Consider the following 18,564-nt stretch of genomic DNA (forward strand, 5'->3'; position numbering starts at 1 on the left):
TTTTGAGACTTGACAATATGAACTGCATGTTCAAATAGAAAAATAATCAAGAATTCTAAATGTAATTCTAATGTTACCCATGTCCCAATGTTAACAGTAGGAGACTAGACACGAATCAGTGGTAAAAGCTGAGCTGGTTGGTGTCTTAGTGTTCTATTGCTGTGAAGAGACACCATGACCACAGCAACTCTGAGAAGGCATGTAATTGGGCCTCTCTTACAGTTTCAGAGGGTCAGTCCATTACCAGCATGGTAGGAAGCGTGGCAGCGTGCAGTCAGACGTGAGGGTGGAGAGGTTCATGAGAGTTTTACATCTGGATCCTTAGGCAGCAGTGAGAGGAGAGAGAGAAGAGAGAGGAGAGAGGGGAGAGGGGAGAGGGGAGAGGGAAGAGGGAAAGCACCCCCACCCCCACCCCGGTGACATACTTCCTTCAACAAGGCCACACTTTTTTTTTTTCTTATTTCAGCTTTTTTTTTTTAATTTTTATTTTTATTTTGCAATACAATTCAGTTCTACATATCAGCCACGGATTCCCTTGTTCTCCCCCCTCCCGCCCCCCCCCCCTCCCCTTCCTCCCAGCCCACCTCCCGTTCCCACCTCCTCCAGGGCAAAGCCTCCCCCGCGGACTGGACCTGCCTGGACTGAGTCTACAAGGCCACACTTCTTAACCCTTCTAAGTAGCGCCCCTCCCTGAGGAGTGAGCATTCAGATGTGTGGGAGCCACGGGCCGCCCTTACTCAGAGCACCACGGGTGGCGTCTATGGTAGGGTTTCATGTGTGTTTATGGAAGTGCTGTGAATTAGAAGGGGTAACTGAGAAAGTCTGTTAGTCACTCGGAATTTATTTTGTCATCTCTGTAAAGAACCGTGTTGAGGTGGGCATGTGGTGCATGTCTGTATTCTCAAGCACTCAAAAACTTCAGGCAGTAGAGCGGCCACAGTCCGAGGGCAGCTTAGACTGCGAGAGAGGCACTGTCGTAAGCAAACAAGGACAGGAGAAAGAACCACGATGATTTTGCCTTCTTTCCGTTAATCAGAATGACATGTAAACATTGAAATCATTAAAAACATGTTCTGCAGGGCGCAGTGGTTCACACTTTTAGTCCCAGCACTCGGGAGCAGAGACAGGAGGATCTCTGTGAGTTTCAGGCCAGCCTGGTCTACATAGTGAGTTCCAGGCCACCCAAGACTACATAGTAAAACTGACTCAAAACAACAAAAACAACCCATATGTCCAATTGTCATAAGCAATGGAGCACTTCCAGAAATGGGCCCAGGTAAGTATGTGGGAAGATGGTATGCATGAGGATGAAATGCTGGATTAAGAAGGGAACCTTGAATGACTTATTACATTGCTAAGAATTACTAATTTAAGCATGATCCCTCCGTTTTCCCACCAACTAAATTCCACATGCATCCAAGAGTTAATATTAAAAAAATTTAAGATATGAAAGTACTAAAAGGAAACCACTCATAATTCATACATACAATCCTGATATTTGGGAGGAAGATCTGGAGTTTAGGATCATCTTCAGTTACGTATGAGTTTGAGGCCTGCCTGGGCTATGTGAGACCCTCTCTCAAAACAAACAAAAAGACAAACAACCAAAAATAGGAAGTACTAAATAATAGGTTTTTTGCCCCCCAATAATAGCTTTTTCTGCCTATGCAGTAAGCCAGATCAAGCTAAATTGAAAAAGTATAGCAACAGGTGTATTTGAGCAAAGCAATTCCCCGGTGGGTTCTCCGGTCCTAGAGGCTGGAGAAGCCGCATGCCTGAACTAAAGCAGGGGGATTATACAGGTTGTGGATGAGGGGTGCTGACGTGTCCACCACAAGCTGGGTTTGTGCCCAAGTATGGTCAAAAGCTGAGCACTTTAGGTGGGGACTTGGGCAGCTGCATCTTCAGGGGAGGAGGAAGCCCAGGAGCTGCCAGGAATGGGCTTTCGGGTGCCCTCCCTTTGTTCAGAGACTCTTGAGCAGTTGGGGTTTGGAAAGAGAGAGACGGGAATGGCCTTCCCAGACTGTGCAGGGGCAAGCTGGAGGCTCCGACTGAATACTAAAATAGGGAAAGTTTTAAAGTACCACAGAAAAAAACAAAAACAAAGAATTTTTGATTTTTGGTTTTTTTAGCTGCATCTCTGACACATTTCTAAGAATTAATAAACTTTAGAGATAAGTCATATAGTCCCATACAGGTATAAATACTGGAATATTCATCACAGCATTGCTGATAGTAGCAAAATCTGTTCATCTAAGTCTCTGTCTGTGGGAGAGTTGTTAAATAGACTATGGCAAATATGTAGATAGGAATATTCTATAACTGATAAAAAGAATATTTATTGGTATAGTGAGATATGACATACAAGTGAAAATTGAGTTATGAAACAGATCAATGAACTGAGCATTATGGTCCTCATCAGGAGGATTGCCAAAATTGAGGCCAGCCAGGGCTACATAGTGACACCTTGTTTCAAAAAGCCAAACAAAATAAAAAGCCCAAACTAACACCCCACACACTCAAAAATAACAAAAGTAAAGCATTATTTCATATGTTTAAACAAGTTTGTTTATATATTACATCTTTATCTGAATATATGTAATGGGATTAATCCATGGAGTCTATTTAATGATCAAAGGAATTTATTTGGGGGTAAACTCACAACCATAGGAGATTTATTGTAGGGTCCTGGAAAGCTGAGCTATGTCCCATGGCTTGGTCCAAGATCTCAGCATCCAGAACCATGAGGTAGCCAAGAGAGAGGGCATACATGCATCCCGGGTCTTAAGGATCCCCATGGCCATGCCCCGGGGGCAGATACCTCAAGGTCACAGGCAGGTGTAACAGCTACAGCTGCCTCACTAGGGGCGGGGCTTCAGGGCATGGCTCCAACAGCTACCCACTACATCTCCCCCTTTAGTCTAAATAAGAAAGTTCTAACCTAATACAGAACTATATATAATAGGAATGATTATCAAGGAAAAATAAAGGGTAATGACATAAACAAATGGAACTACAACCAACAAGAGCAACATCAAATGAGAGACTCATACTAAAATCCAGAGATGTCCAGAACATAGGTAAACGGTATGTTAGAGAGATTATTCAAAAAACTGTCATATCCTGAAGAATCTGTATCTAGTACTTAGTATGTTCTAGCTAAGATACGAGAAGATTGTAATTGTAACTGTTAGTCTTCAACCCCATCAAAGACCTGAGAAGGAATATAATAATACCTGAGAAAACGGGAAATGCACACAAGCAACTTTCGGAAATCTTATAAGAATAGACAGAGACAGCTGACAGCCTGGACAGTCACCTAAAGTTTCTCAGCATCATTGGGGCATCCAATTTGACTACAGGCCTAGAGTATCTGACAGACCATTTTCAGAAGGAGGAATTCAGAAAGACCATCTTACCCTGTCTTGGCAGAGTTCAGTAGTCACTTTACCTTGTATCCTGCTCGTCCAGAAAGGACAGCATTCGTACTGTCAACAGTTGAGGTAAGGGCAGTTCTTTGCCCAGCAGGCCATTATGCTCCAGGAAGAAGACAAACTTCCAAACGGAGTGTCTTAAACAGTTACCCACTACATATCTGTAATTCAGTAAATATGTAAAATTAGAGGGAATAGTTCATAAGGCTGACTTTAATACTGCCTAATCAGCATTGTAGAACTTGCAAAGCTGTCCTGATTGGTTCTATAGAAGGACCCAGAGAACGCACTGAGAACTATTACTGTTACAGTTTGTTGCTGGGGGAAGGATTCAGATTATTATCGGACTGTTGGGAAGCTGTGGCAGGAATTCCAGGCTAGTCGTAGTTATTAGTAATGACCCTGTCCAAAGCAGAGCAAAACCTAGAGTCATCAAAGAACAGTTTTTCCTGAGACGGCATCACTACTACTGTTGACCTTTCACCTCCAGCCCCTCCAGTGGTGTGACCAGTACCTTCAGTTACCTGCTCCTCTGGAGTTTGAAACTGATTGATAGTCCTCACTCCAAAGCCTCCATGACGAGGCACTTACATAGTTCTGTGGCTAAAGCCTCAGGCAAACCCAACACTCATATCAACCAGATCATTCCAAGGGCCTGGAATCACTACCCAAAAGCCCAACCTTCTCTCTTTTTTTTTTTTTTTTAAGATTTATTTATTTATTATGTATACAGTGTTCCATCTGCACATATGCCTGCAGGCCAGAAGAGGGCACCAGATCCCACTATAGATGGTTGTGAGCCACCATGTGGTTGCTAGGAATTGAACTCAGTACCTTTGGAAGAGCAAGCAGTGCTCTTAACCTCTGAGCCATCACTCCAGCCCCCAGCCTTCTTTACTACGAAAGATTTTGTGGGTTTTTGTTTGGTTTTGTTTTGTTTTTTTGAGACTGGATCTTGCTGTGTCTTAGGCTATTCTAGAACTCACTCACTATGTAGCCCAGGCTGACTTTGAACTTAGGATGGTCTTCCTGCGCACGTGCATTGCAGCTCTTTTCCCATGCCTTACTTCTCTCTAAAATGTGAACAGTGCTCTAAGTGGTAAAATCGCCCAGTTTTGATTGTCTTCTTACAATGCTCACTGTTGTTTGATATTTCATTCGATGTGGATATTCGGTATTTTTTAAAAATTGACAAAATTGAAAAGATTTTAAAAAGGTAAAAGTGAAAACTAATCTCTGGGCTGGCAAGATGGCTTAGTGGATGTAGGTGCTTGCTGCACAAGCCTGGCGACTCCAGATTGATTCCTGGAACCCACCCAACTGTGAAGGAGAAAACTGAGTCTCCAGGGTCCTTGACCTCCGGGAAAATGCCATGACAAAATCCACCCACCTACACACTACACCACGCCCGCGCACAGCAATAAATTTTATTTAAAAAAAAAAACAAAAAGAGCCGGGCGGTGGTGGCGCACGCCTTTAATCCCAGCACTCGGGAGGCAGAGCCAGGCGGATCTCTGTGAGTTCGAGGCCAGCCTGGGCTACCAAGTGAGTTCCAGGAAAAGGCGCAAAGCTACACAGAGAAACCCTGTCTCGAAAAACCAAAAAAAAAAAAAAAAAAAAAAAAAAAAAAAAAAAAAAAAACCCAAAAAGAGCTGGGCAATGGTGGCACTTAGGAGCAGAGGTAGGCAGATCTCTGTGAGTTCTAGGACAGCCATGGCTACACAGAGAAACCTTATCTTGAAAAACCAAAGACAAGTGAGGAAGAAAAAAACAAAAACAAATCAGAGGGCTATCGAGTTGGCCAAGAGTGTAAAAATGGAACAAGTAAATCTCTGAATGGGGCAGGTGAGCAGCGAGGGGAGCAGTAAGAGGAACGGTGATGGCCAGTAGATCTAACTGTGCAAATATGGAGCCTTTTAAGACGGCTTTGAAAACAGAGACCATCAGAAATCCAGGCGGGGTGTGTAGCCAGCTCAGTGGGACGATTTTCCTACTGTGCACGAGGACTTGGTTAAAATCGCCAGCTCAGAATAAAAGGGGCAGGGGGGTGGGGGGAAACTAGCTGGAACATTCGTAGAAACTTCACAAATGGTAATTATTACTATAGGTTTACAAATAGAAAAAAGACTAACATCTCAGTGGATGGTGGAAAATCGAATAAGAAAGTAGGACTAGCAAGACGGCTCATATACACATTATACACACAAGTAAATGTTTAAAAAACAAACACATCACTCCGTCCTCCACATTAAAAAAATAAGACAGAGGGCCTAAAAAGACATTCCTAAATGAAACAGATGCACAGCTAAATACACGGGTAGGTTTTAAGTTTTTTGTTTTTTTTTTTGGGGGGGTTTTTCGAGACAGGGTTTCTCTGTGTAGCTTTGCGCCTTTCCTGGAACTCACTTGGTAGCCCAGGCTGGCCTTGAACTCACAGAGATCCGCCTGGCTCTGCCTCCCGAGTGCTGGGATTAAAGGCGTGCGCCACCACCGCCCGGCCTAGGTTTTAAGATTTTTTAAAAATAACTATTATGTGTTCGGGGTGGGGTATGTGTGCATGTGTGCCACGACAAAAGTAGAGGTCAGAGGACAACTTTAGGATTCAGTTCTCCTCTTCAATTATGAGTCCCGAAGATGCAACCTAGGTCCTTAGTGATAGAAAATGCCTTTATCTTCTGAGCCAGCTTATAAGACCTCACCTTGAGTTTTTTTTTTTTTTTTTTTTTTTTTGGTTTTTCCGAGACAGGATTTCTCTGTGTAGCTTTGCGCCTTTCCTGGAACTCGCTTTGGAGACCAGGCTGGCCTCGAACTCACAGAGATCCGCCTGGCTCTGCCTCCCGAATGCTGGGATTAAAGGCGTGCGCCACCACCGCCCGGCTGAGATTTTTTTATTGTTTTGTTTTTTGTTTTGAGACGGGGTCTTGCTCTGTACCTGTCTGGCTTGCTATTTGCTTTATGTGGCCTATGCTGGCCTCCAACTCATGGTCATCTTCCTGCTTGAACCTCCTGAGTGCTTGGTTTACAGGAACTCATGTCACACCCAGCCTTACAGAGAGTGAATTAATTACTAAATTATTTAACAAATGATACAAATTGAGCCCCCCCCCCCCCCCAGACTGGTTCTGTCCCTATTCTAGAGGAATTAGGAGTACCCAGGGTTCTAAGTTCAAATTTACTTTCCTGGTACATAAGCCTCCCACAACTCTCTTACTCGGAACTGAACCTAGAGTCGTGTACATGCTGAAAACATGCTCTATCACTGAACAACACCTCTAGCATGAACATTTGACTGTGACTTTTAACTGGTGCTGAGCTGTGAGTCCAGTAAGGGCCAGAATGTAATGCCCCCAGAAACAGGAACAGCCCTTGCTCTGTGCCAACCCACACCTGTGTGTGATCCACCCAGTGCTCCCACTCAGTGGATAGAATCACCATGTCGTAGAAGGTGATTTGTTCAGAAATGGACCGCTCTGCTTTCTAGGCACGTACTCCACCACTGGCCATATCACCTGCCCCTCAAGCCTCTGTGCTCTCTGCTTTTGCTTAGAAGTGGTATGAGTCTGGGGTAGTCCGTCTGCACGTGGAGGACAAGACCACAGGTCAGTAAAAAGGACAGGGTGAAAGTATGGAGTGAGATCATGCCATTGGCTAGGCAGACTGTCTAAGTTTTCACGGAGGTTGCCATACTTTTTGTGCTTGTGGAAATGCTAATTTCCTGCTCCTGCCATATAAGGACAAACAGAAATCCTCACAAATATTTTAGCACATGTGAGCTTGTCTTCACCCATGTGTTCCAGCACACCTGTGTACTCTCGCCCTTGAGGTAGGACAGATCTGGACTCCGTGTTCCTGCCCTGCTGCCTCAGGACTTCTCCACAGCACTTACACTTCATTTAAAGTAAGGATTCCAAGTGACCCAGGAAGATGAGTTTCAGACACACAGGGTGGCTCTGGGAATCTCCCTGGCTTCTATGGAAGATGCCTCTGCTGGAGAGGTGGCTACAAGGTGCCAGGATGATTCTGCGTTATACTCAGGGTAACTGGTCCCCATGTCCTGGTCCTCAATGAGCCTTTGTCCCTCTGCAGCCTGTTAGTTTTGGCTCTAATAGCCTCTGGATCAAGCCCAGATCCCAGGACAAGCCAACAGAATGACTCTTTGAAGAAAAAGAGTTGGAGTACTGGAGGAGAGACAAGATGGAACATTATCCCTCAGCTCCTCCTTAAAGGCAGCGTTTAATAACCACTAACTGCCCATCTGGGTTTGTGACAAGTTTATCTCTCTGTGTGGCTAATTGCCTTCTGTGATTGACTAGAAGCCTGTAAGGTCATGGCCTGTGCCTGGACTTTTATCCTTACTTTAAAAAATAATGCATTCCTATGTTTAATTAATTAGCAACCCCCCCCCCCCCCCCATGTATCTGGAGACCTAGAGAGACGGCTCAGTGGTTAAGAGTTTGCTGCTCTTACAGAGGACCTGAGTTCAGGTCTCAGCACCCACTAGAGGCAGCTCCAGGGAATCTGACTCCCTCTTCTACTGTGTGTGTGTGCGTGCTCATGCACACAGACATACACATATACACATAAATAAATCTTTTTGTTTGTTTTTTTGTTGTTGTTGTTGTTGTTTTCGAGACAGGGTTTCTCTGTGTAGTTTTGGTGCCTGTCCTGGATCTCGCTCTGTAGACCAGGCTGGCTTTGAACTCACAGGGATCCGCCTGGCTCTGCCTTCCAAGTGCTGGGATTAAAGGCGTGCGCCACCACAGCCTGGCCACATAAATAAATCTTAAAAACAAAAACAAGCGGGGCGGTGGTGGCGCACGCCTTTAATCCCAGCACTCGGAAGGCAGAGGCAGGCGGAGCTCTGTGAGTTCGAGGCCAGCCTGGTCTACAGAGCGAGATCCAGGAAAGGCGCAAAGCTACACAGAGAAACCCTGTCTCGAAAAACCAAAAACAAACAAACAAACAAACAAACAACAACAAAAAAATAGAACCATGAGTGGAATTGCACCTGCATAAGATCCTGGGGTCAATACCCAGCATGGTTTTAAAAAAGAAGGCATACTGTATAATTCATTGCTGGTTTTGTTTTCATTTAACAATGCCCCATATAGACTTTTGCCTAAATACCAGCATTATATATCAACACACTTGTGTTTTTTAGATTACCTCAGAATGCTCAACTCTGTAGATATACTTGTGTTTTAATTAATCTCTTTTATTGAACATGTACCTCATTTCCAACCTCTTCCTACGATTTGCTGTTCCTTTATTTATGGCTTTGTGCCCATGTTTAAATGGACCTGCAGCATTAACTCCTGCAGGAGGGGGTTTTGGCTTAAAGGAATGTACTATATATCATACAGTGTGAGGGGAGAGTTGTCAGCTTACGCGTCAGGAAGCCTCAGTTGTTTCTGTCCATCGTTGTCCTCAATGGCAGTTCAGGGATGAGCCCCTCTTCCCTGTCCTGGACTGGCTTGGAAATGCTCAGCTTGGTCCAGGTTTTCCAGAGGTTTGGAAAGACATGGTGGAGCAAAGGTCACCTCGTGGTGGCCAGGGTGCAGAGAGACAGAAAGAGGCTGGAGACAGAGTCTTTCTGGGGTTTCTCCAGATCACTTTCCTCCATGTAGACCGGTGGACCTCGACCTGTGGGTCATGACCCCTTTGGAGGTCAAACAACCCTTTCATGGGGGTCACCTAAGACCATAGGGAAACACAATTACTTACATTACAGTTCGTAAGATAGCAAAATGACAGTTAGGAAGTGGCAACTAAAATAATGTTATGGTTGGGGGTCACCACAGCATGAGGAACTGTATTAAAGGGTCACAGCATTAGGAAGGTTGAGAACCACTGATTTAGGCACTTCCTCATTTTGAATTTTTAAATTTTATTTTATGTATATGGATGTGTTGGCATGCTTGTATGCCTATGTACCACATGTGTGCCTGGTACCCGTGAAGGCCAGAAGAGGGCGTCGGATCCCTTGGAACTAGAGTTACAAATGGTTGTGAGCCATCATGTGGGTGCTGGGGACTAAACTCAGGTCCTCTGGAAGAACAGTAAGTGCTCTTAACCTCTGAACCATCTCTCCAGCCTCCTAGACATTCCCTCTTAATTTTCATCAATTCCCCAGCATTCTAACTTTTTTTTTTTTTTTTTTTTTTTGGTTTTTTCGAGACAGGGTTTCTCTGTGTAGCTTTGCGCCTTTTCCTGGAACTCACTTGGTAGCCCAGGCTGGCCTCGAACTCACAGAGATCCGCCTGCCTCTGCCTCCCGAGTGCTGGGATTAAAGGCGTGCGCCACCACCGCCCGGCTTGATTCTAACTTTTTATCAGTGGATTAATCCAATGATTGAGACCTAGTCCTCAAGATCCAGTCATTGCCCCAAAGACCCAGCTCTGACCCTGCTATGTTGGGCAGCAGGACTTGAACACTTGAGTTTTCTAGGGAGACACCTGTTTGTGTCTGTTTCTGGCAATACTAATTACTACTGTATCTCAAAGGTATTGAGATAGTCCCTCACTAGAAGATGAATGGATAAACAGAGTGCAGTCTGTTCATACGTTGCGTGGCTTTTGCTGGGAAATGTAAACAAATGTTTATCACCCTTGATGGGGCGCTGATGACAGAGCAGGAGATGTGATTCTGCTCACATGCACGTTGTCAAGCGATGAGTTTGGTTGGAGATACTTACAGTGGCCACACCACCAAAAAACGGCCTGCTTCCCCCACCCCACTCCTCAGGGAGTGGGAGGGACTGGGGGTCTGCACTGCCACCTCGTGAGCCCTCCCTGGGCCCTTAGTGCACTGCCTTGTGAGCCTCCCCACTTGCCCTTTCTTTAAGGGGACGTTAATGGTCCCGGTCTTGTGAGGACCTTGTGCAGCAAGTCAGCCACTCAGATTTCTGAGGGCCGTGCCGTGCCCAGAGGACAGCATTCCACAACACCAAGGAGTAGACTCTTTCTTTGTTTTTTCCTTTTCCTCCCCCCACCCCCCGTGGCAGTACTAGGAGCCCAAGGTCTTGAGTATACTAGGTAAGTACTCTACTTCTGAGCTCCACCTCTAGCTGTAGCTGTAGGAAGGGATGGGATTCAGCCATGAAAAGAAAGGATTCTCTATAATTGCTGCAGTGCGGGTGAACCTTGAGAATGGTATTTTAAGAGAATTCAGACATTGAGGGCCATATACTGAACAATCCCATTCATATGAAATGTCCAGAATAGACAAGTGTGTGGAAACAGGGAACAGATTTGGTGGTTTCCAGTTGCTGAGGAAAGAGGTAATGGAGACTTTGGTAGTCTCAATGAAAATGGCCCCCACCGGCCCATAGGGAGTGGCACTATTAGGAGGTGTGGCTTTGTTGGAGGAAGTGTGTCATGGGGTGGGGGTCTCAGATGCTCCAGCCAGGCCTAGTGTCACTCTCTCTTCCTGTTCACTGCCGATCCTGATGCAGAACTCTTGGCTGCCTCTCCAGCACGTGTCTGCCTTCCCACCTCCATGCTTCCCCCCGAGATGTCAGTGGACTGAACCTCTGGACTGTTGCCGTGGTCACGGTGTCTTCACGGCAACAGAACCCTAAGACGGGGACTAAATAGGTCCGGCAGTTTGAGGATGGCAGGGAAGGTTCTGGAACTAGATAGTAACGATGACTGCACAGGGTGTGAATGTTGTTACTGGCACTGAACATATTTTAAAATGGTTAAAACTATAAATTTTGTTACGTATTTTATCACACATATGAAAGGAAAAGAAATTAAAGGGTTTTTTTGTTTTGTTTTGTTTTTTTAAGCTCATTCTTCCCACACCCCTACACCCATATGCTGCTTTGGAAAATTGTAGCTATTACTGTTCTTCTGACCCTTCCCACAGACTGTCTCTTTGTAAACTTTGAAGAGCCTGTCTGTATCTCTTGTAGTTGAAAATTATTTCATTAAGAACACAACAAGGATTTTTTTTTTATCTGTTTGTGATACTCTTTCTGCGTGTTTTGTCTTCTTGGGTGTTGGAGGCCCTTCTAAATTGGTGATTCTCAGAAGCATGTTCATGTTGCGTAGTTACTCTAAAGTAGCCCCCTGGGAACTTGTCAGTAAGTAGGGCTTCTCTTTAGGTAACAGGCAGAATAGGCAAATAACTCATTCCTGGGGTTGAGTCAAGTGTCAGATTCTGCAGGACTTTTTCTCTGGAAGCATCCAACTTCTCTAGAGCAGCACATGTGTTGGTGAAGCCTGCCCATTGATATTTGGGAAAATAGGAAGAGTTGCGAACTGGAAATCTCATGTGGAGTATCTAGACTTGTACTTAAGCCTCCAGACTTCAAAGAAAAAAACTAGTGAATAAATAAATAAAATGAGCTACCAGATGATGGTCAAAATATTACCTTTAGCCGAGCGGCGGTGGCGCACGCCTTTAATCCCAGCACTCTGGAGGGCAGAGCCAGTCGGATCTCTGTGAGTTCGAGGCCAGCTTGGTCTCCAGAGCGAGATCCAGGACAGGTACCAAAGCTACACAGAGAAACCCTGTCTTGAAAAAACAAAACAAGCAAACACCTTTATTGCTAATCACACTGAGGATGGGATTGTAAGCAAGTCACCAGCTGGTGTGTGTGTGTGTGTGTGTGTGTGTGTGTGTGTGGTTTTGTTTTGTTTTTTGGTCAGTAGCCAACCAGGGTGAGCATGGGCAGGAAAGGAGAGGTCAGACCTGACCATCTGTGACTGGTTCCTTTTATACTGGTGAGGCAGAGGACACGTTAGGGCTGGGGGTGTGTTACAGTGGCTGTTCCTCCTGGAAACATCAGGAACAGTGAAGAAGTGAAATTTGGTTGAACTGAACAGATGAATGGACCCAGAGCTGTAATCGGAACCTGTACTCGTTCTGTTTGCTTCCTACCCCAGCGAGCAGAGTCCATGACCCACTTCTGCCCTTCCTGTTCTCTTGATTATCCAGAGCCTTCTTTTTGAGGCTTGCACTTCAATTTTCATTCTGAAGCAGTCTCTTGCCAGACCGCTGAAGAATTCATGGTTTGCTAGCTCCATACAACAGAATGTAAGAGGGGCCTTTGTTGTCCTGTGAACTTCCTGTTTTGTGTCAGGAACCCTCCTTCTAGGAAGGGGGCAGCCAGCGGCAGAGTGTATGAAGACTTCTTCACGGGAACATTAGCCTTTGTTGAATAACTGGGTTTAAAAGCACCTCTAGGCCTGCACTCGCCTGCAGTCCCAAGATGAGTCAGAGCTAGACCCCAGGCAGCCTTTTCAGTGGGTGGGGGTGGGGCTGAGTACCTGTAAGTGAGTCTTCCTGGAGTCATGGCTCTGACACACAGGACAGATTTCAGAAGTATGGGCTGGGAGAAGCTTCCCAGTGCTGGGAAGAGGCCAGTGATCTCACACATTTTCTGTAGTGTTTCTGGGTATGGTTTTGTTTTTTGGTTTTTTTTTTTTAAGATTTATTTATTTATTATGTATACAGTGTTCTGTCTGCATGTATGCCTGCAGGCCAGAAGAGGGCACCAGATCTCATTACAGATGGTTGTGAGCCACCATGTGGTTACTGGGAATTGAACTCAGGACCTTTGGAAGAGCAAGCAGTTCTCTTAGCCGCTGAACCATCTCTCCAGCCCCATCTGGGTATGTTTTTAAAGAAGGCTGAGTGAGGCTTGGACTGTCTGAAAGAGATGTCCTTGTAGGTCACTGTGGGAAGCAGAAGTCTGATCAGAACACCTGCTTTTGGTGTTCTCTCTCTCATGGAGTGGCTGGCCTGCAGCTGCCTTGTGGAGTCTTTTAGAGCAGCTTTGCTTAGTTTTCTGGGAAACTAGACTTGTAGTATAAGAAGGGCTCTTGTATAGACAGCTCCCCTTCCCTCTGAGGTGCCAAAGGGCCCAGTAGGAAAGAAATGGACAGAATTGTGTAATACTTAAGCTGTATTCCCCACTCTCTTCACCGTTTGTGACCTTTGATACTGTGTAACGATGAGCAATGCTGTAGGACCTGTCCGTCATCCGTTCTGTGGACCGGACAGGTTTGGGGTTTGCTTTTGGACTAGTTTCTGTATGTGTCTATAGTGCCATCTGCTGGCCGTAGAGGTGCTACAGAATCTTGATGGTGGAAGTTCAGAAGTCTGTGTGTTTGTCCCTGCTAAAGTCGGACTGTATTTGCCCTAAGTATCCTGAACAAGAGAAACGTCTCAGCCAGCAGTGGGGGAGAAGCAAGGGGTCCTCACACTGTTTATAGCTCGGTATCTGTCTCTCTGTCTTCTATGCCCGTCGTGATACCTACCTGAAGGTGCCATGTAGTCTGATGGAGAAAGATTGTCATAGCACACTGCCCTCTTTTCCATAGGTACACAGCAGAGGTAAGATCGGTAAGGTCAGGCTGGGCCCTGGTGGCGCACACCTTTAATTCCAGCACTCGGGAGGCAGAGCCAGGCAGATCTCTGTGAGTTCGAGGTCAGTCTGGTCTACAGAGCGAGATCCAGGAAAGGCACCAAAGCTACACAGAGAAACCCTGTCAGGGGGGCGGGGAGGATTGGTAAGTCAGCCTGTGATTAATTCAGCACAGATATTGACAGGGCCCTAGCATCTGTTTCTTCCTGGGACCCGGGGCCCATTACAGCTCTTTGTAGGTCCTTTGCAGCCATCTCTGAGGTACTTAGTACTCAGTCAGATTCTGGTTCTGCTGAGCGTGTGGCACAGCCATGGAATCCTGGGCTTCACCAGAAAGGAGTTTCAGTTATAAATAAGAAGTTTGTAGTCTAGTTTAGTTTTGTTCCTTAATTTCATTTGTAATAGAACCGCACACCAGCCAGGCCTGGAGTTGCTGGAGGCCTTGCACAGGATGGGAAGGAGGGGTGACTTTGTTGACCCCTGTCTGCAGCCTTGTCTGGACTGGCCCCATTTGTGTTACCTTAGCGGAGTGGCAAGCCAGGCAGGAGCAGTGGAGACCTTCCCTCTTCTCCTTGGTCTTAGCTTCAGTTTTAGCCCCTGCACTGAGTGAGTTTCAGAACAGCCAGGGCTTTACAGAGAAACCCTGTCTCGAAAAACAAAAAAAGGAAAGAAAGGATGTGCTGGGACACTCTAGGGGGTGGGTCATGGCTCTCTTTTGATCTTTTTTCAAAACAGTTTTATTTTTATGTGTTTTATGTGTCTGTTTGTAAATGCGTTTATTGCATGCCTGGTGTCTATGGGAGCCAGAACAAGCATCTGATACCCTGAAACCGGAGTTATAGGCTGCTGTTAGCCGCCATGTGGGTCCTGTAAGCTTAACACTGGTCCTCTGCAAGAACAGCAGCAATTACCTTTTAATGGCTGAGCTGTCTTTGAGCTCCTGGGGCCACAGCTCTCTGTCTGACATAATCAAAGCCTGGGCCCTGATGGTGTGGGTGGAAGGAGAGGGAAAGTTCCGCCAGGCGTTCAGTAGGGAACTTTCCTTCCATGGCAAGCTTTCAGACTCACTGAATGTCTTGCTCTGGCACCTCTTTTAAATACTCTGCCACTCATCGGTTCTGTCTGAGTAGGTTTGGAGAAGGGGCAGGGCTGTGACCTGCCTTCAGATAGATGCTCTTCAGTACCCATATGAACTAAAGATAGTGCCTTACTGTCTCACGGCATCAGAGGGAGCAGCCTAGGAGAGGTCAGCACTGGCCCAGAGCAGATGGTGTTAACGCAGTGTCTGAAGGCAGAGTGGGGCCAGGGAGGGAGAGTTCCTTAAAGAGGAAGGAGCAGGTGTCAGACCCCGAGCAGAAGGCCAGGGACATCTCAAGACTGGCCTCAAAGCCCCCGTCAGTGCTGTCTTTAATTGTCAGAGTATGCCTCAGATTTCTTCTAGAATTGGGTACTGGAGAGATGACTCAGAAGTTAAGAGTACTCTTTCAGAGGACCCGGGTTCAGTTCCTGCCACCCACATCAGATGGCTCATAACTACCTGTAACTCCAGCTCCAGGAGATCTAAATCCCTCTCCTGCCCTCCATGGATACCCACACATAAGACACACACACACACACACACACACACACACACACACACACACACATACACACACACACACACACACACACACACACACACACACACACACTTAAAAATAAATCTAGGGGTTGGGGATTTAGCTCAGTGGTAGAGCGCTTGCCTAGCAAGCACAAGGCCCTGGGTTCGGTCCTCAGCTCTGGAAAAAAAAAAAAAAAAAAAAAAGACAAAACAACAAAAATAAATCTAAAAAAAGTTCTTGTACAGTGAATTGAAAGCACTCACAGACTAGGCTGATAACGGGCAACATGAGCTCCCTGGTGTCACAGCCTTCGTGGTAGTTTAGTTTCCCAGGTGCTGTGCCAGCCGCCAGCTCTGAGCAGCTGAGAAGAATCACTTTCTCAGATGGCTTGAGATGGGCCAGTGGGGACTGAGAACAGAAGTGAGCCGAGCCCTGGCAAAAAGAGCCAGGTTTCCAGTCAGTTGATAGCAGCCTAGGCTGGCTTTGAATTCACGATCCTCTGCCTCTGCCTCCTGAGTGTCGGGATTAAAGATGGATGCCACCACACCTGGCAGCATGTCGTTTAAATGTCTGGTTATGAGAAACTTCAAGGGTAAGCAGGAGCCCCAAGTCTGCACAAACCCCATGTCTGACCCCCCACGGCAGCAGCATGTCCTCTAAGCCTGAATATTGTCGTGGCCCGCCCTCCCCGTATGCTCTAAAGAAATCCTGGAGTGACTTCATCAGGCCTCCCTTGTAACGGATCAACCCAGGGTTCTGGCGTCTGGAATGATTGGGTTCACTTTTATTTTCTGAAGAGCTGCTGACTCTTTCCTCTTTGTCTTGCTTTCCAGTGGGAAATTAGTGTCTCCAAAGTGGAAAAACTTCAAGGGCCTGAAGCTCCAGTGGCGGGACAAGATCCGGCTCAACAACGCCATCTGGCGGGCATGGTACATGCAGTGTAAGTGTGTTGTCAGCCTGGCAGGGGGTGTGCAGTGTCAGAGCTCTGCATCTTGGAGGCCTGAGCACTTTGAGTCTATAGCCTGCTCTTAAAAGATGTCTATAGCAAACTATTTCCTGAGCAGCCTGTGCTAGGAAACCAAATGATAATACATTCCAGGGACCAGGGCATTCACCAGCCATCAGGCAGAGTCAGCCAACAAAGCCTAGAGTCTGGAGGGACAGATGTGTCCCTGACCACAGTGTGAATAGTGCATGCTGGGTACTTGGGCCCTAAGGAGTGAGGGGTTCTTTTCAGAGAGTTGGGAGAATGTAGCCAAGAGGTGACATTGGAAGAGCCACAGAGCAGTTTCTGTTTCCAGCAGGTTAAGAAGACATGGGTACCACTGTAGAGCTCTTATTCCTGGCTAGTTTGAGGATGGGGGGATGCGGGCTTGAGGAGCAGAGCGGACTCTCCTGCCTTTGTGTTGATGAGCAGCTCTATTTCTTACTTAGATATTACTGGCATTCTTTACCTTGGGCCTGCATGCTGCTGCTCTTACTTCTCAGAGCTCTACATTTGTCCAGCAGAAGAAGGGAAGACCACTTCCGGGTGTGGCATTTCGGGTTAGAGCTCCTTCAGGGTCTTAGGGTGTCTTCTCTCTCCTCCCAACCCAGATCTGGAGAAACGCAAGAACCCTGTGTGCCACTTTGTCACCCCACTGGACGGCTCTGTTGACGTAGATGAGCATCGCCGGCCAGAGGTGCTTACCAGCAAGTGACTGAAGAGGGCCGGAGGGGTGTGTGTGTGTGTGTGTGTGTGTGTGTGTGTGTGTGTGTGTGTGGTGTGTGTATGCTGGGAATCCTGCCGGAAACAACCCACCAAAGGGCCACATTCTGCGGGAGAAACTGTGTGGAATAGGGGAGCCTGAGCTGTGCTCCAGTTGATGTGACCTCCCGCGGTCCCAGCCTCCAGGAGACTGTCTAGACAAGCTGACCATGTGGGGCTGCATTCTCTGCTTTCAGTTAAAATTGGTATTTCTTCTGAGAGTTAGTCGGGGAAGGCTGGCTCCGAGGCAGATAAAGCAGAGCACACACACAACCACTCAGGAAAGTTAGAAGTCAGCGCTCTTCAGCTCACACTGGATACAGCTCAGCTGGCGGAGTGCTCTCCTAGCACGCCAAGCCCCCACTTCCGTCTCCAGCACCACATAAAGTCGGTGTGGTGTCCGAACCTGCAGTCTTAGCGTGCGCGTGGGAGGTGGAGGCACGGAAATCAGAGTTCTAAGTCATTCTTGCTAGATAGGGAGTTTGAGGCCAGCCTGGCCAAATGGGACCCTCTCTGAAAAAACGGGATGAAAAGAGGTTGAAGAAAGAGTGGTTTATTTTATTTTTGTATTTTGTTTTATTATTTTGGTACTAAGGATAGAATCCAGGATCTCTTACATGCCAGGCAAGTGTTTTACCATTGAGCTATACCTCCTTCCCCAAAAGACTAAATTAAAAATTTTAAAACTAGCCGGGTGGTGGTGGCGCACGCCTTTAATCCCAGCACTCGGGAGGCAGAGCCAGGTGGATCTCTGTGAGTTCGAGGCCAGCCTGGGCTACCAAGTGAGTTCCAGGAAAGGCGCAAAGCTACACAGAGAAACCCTGTCTCGAAAAACCAAAAAAAAAAAAAAAAAAAAAAAAATTTAAAACTAGATTATTTGTTTTCTCGTGTGTGTGTGTGTGTGTGTGTGTGTGTGTGTGTGTGTGTGTGTGTGTGTGTGTGTCACAGCTTACGTGTGGAGGTCAGAGGACAACTTTTGAGAGTTGTTGCCTTTTATCATGTGGGTCCCAGGGATCGAACTCGGGTCGTCAGGCTTGCCGGCAGGCGCCTTTACTTTCTCACACCCCTCTTCTCACACTTTGAGAGCGTGGCAGGTGCTGCTGGAAGGGGGCACTTGCAGGCCACTTGTGAGTTTCCGAAGCATCCTCAGGCACGGAGGAAGCAGTTCCCCGCTCCTCTCTGAGTACCGTGTGCAGTCACCCTTGGTGTTGGGGTGCTGAAGAGACATTTTTGGCTAGGGTCCAGGTTGGAGCTCAGCGGAGAGGAGGCGCCCAGGGAGTGAAGCTGTCGTCTCTGAAGCAGCATTGGGGCTTTCTGACCTGAGACCCACCTGAGGCCTCTTCAGTGATAGATACTGGGTATTCATGGGCTGCGATTGAATCACCACCCAAGACCTGCTTTTCATTT

General features: G+C 46.8%; 1 protein-coding gene across 2 annotated transcripts in view; it reads left to right on the forward strand.

Moving 5' to 3' along the window:
• Nucleotides 1-18,564, forward strand: part of Mlxip (MLX interacting protein) — a 75,765-nt gene that overhangs the window by 26,168 nt on the left and 31,033 nt on the right. For both annotated transcript variants that reach the window (XR_008222044.1, XM_052755386.1), the window contains exons 2-3: nucleotides 16,244-16,350; nucleotides 17,007-17,092. Coding sequence is in view for 1 of the 2 variants with exons in the window: in XM_052755386.1 (XP_052611346.1) it covers nucleotides 16,244-16,350; nucleotides 17,007-17,092 (193 nt within the window). In the remaining variant the exon portion in view is untranslated. The remainder of the gene's footprint in view (nucleotides 1-16,243; nucleotides 16,351-17,006; nucleotides 17,093-18,564) is intronic.

The sequence above is a fragment of the Peromyscus californicus genome, unplaced genomic scaffold (genome assembly GCF_007827085.1).
Source record: "Peromyscus californicus insignis strain IS unplaced genomic scaffold, ASM782708v3 Scaffold_2__1_contigs__length_46816999, whole genome shotgun sequence".
Lineage (NCBI taxonomy): Eukaryota > Metazoa > Chordata > Mammalia > Rodentia > Cricetidae > Peromyscus > Peromyscus californicus.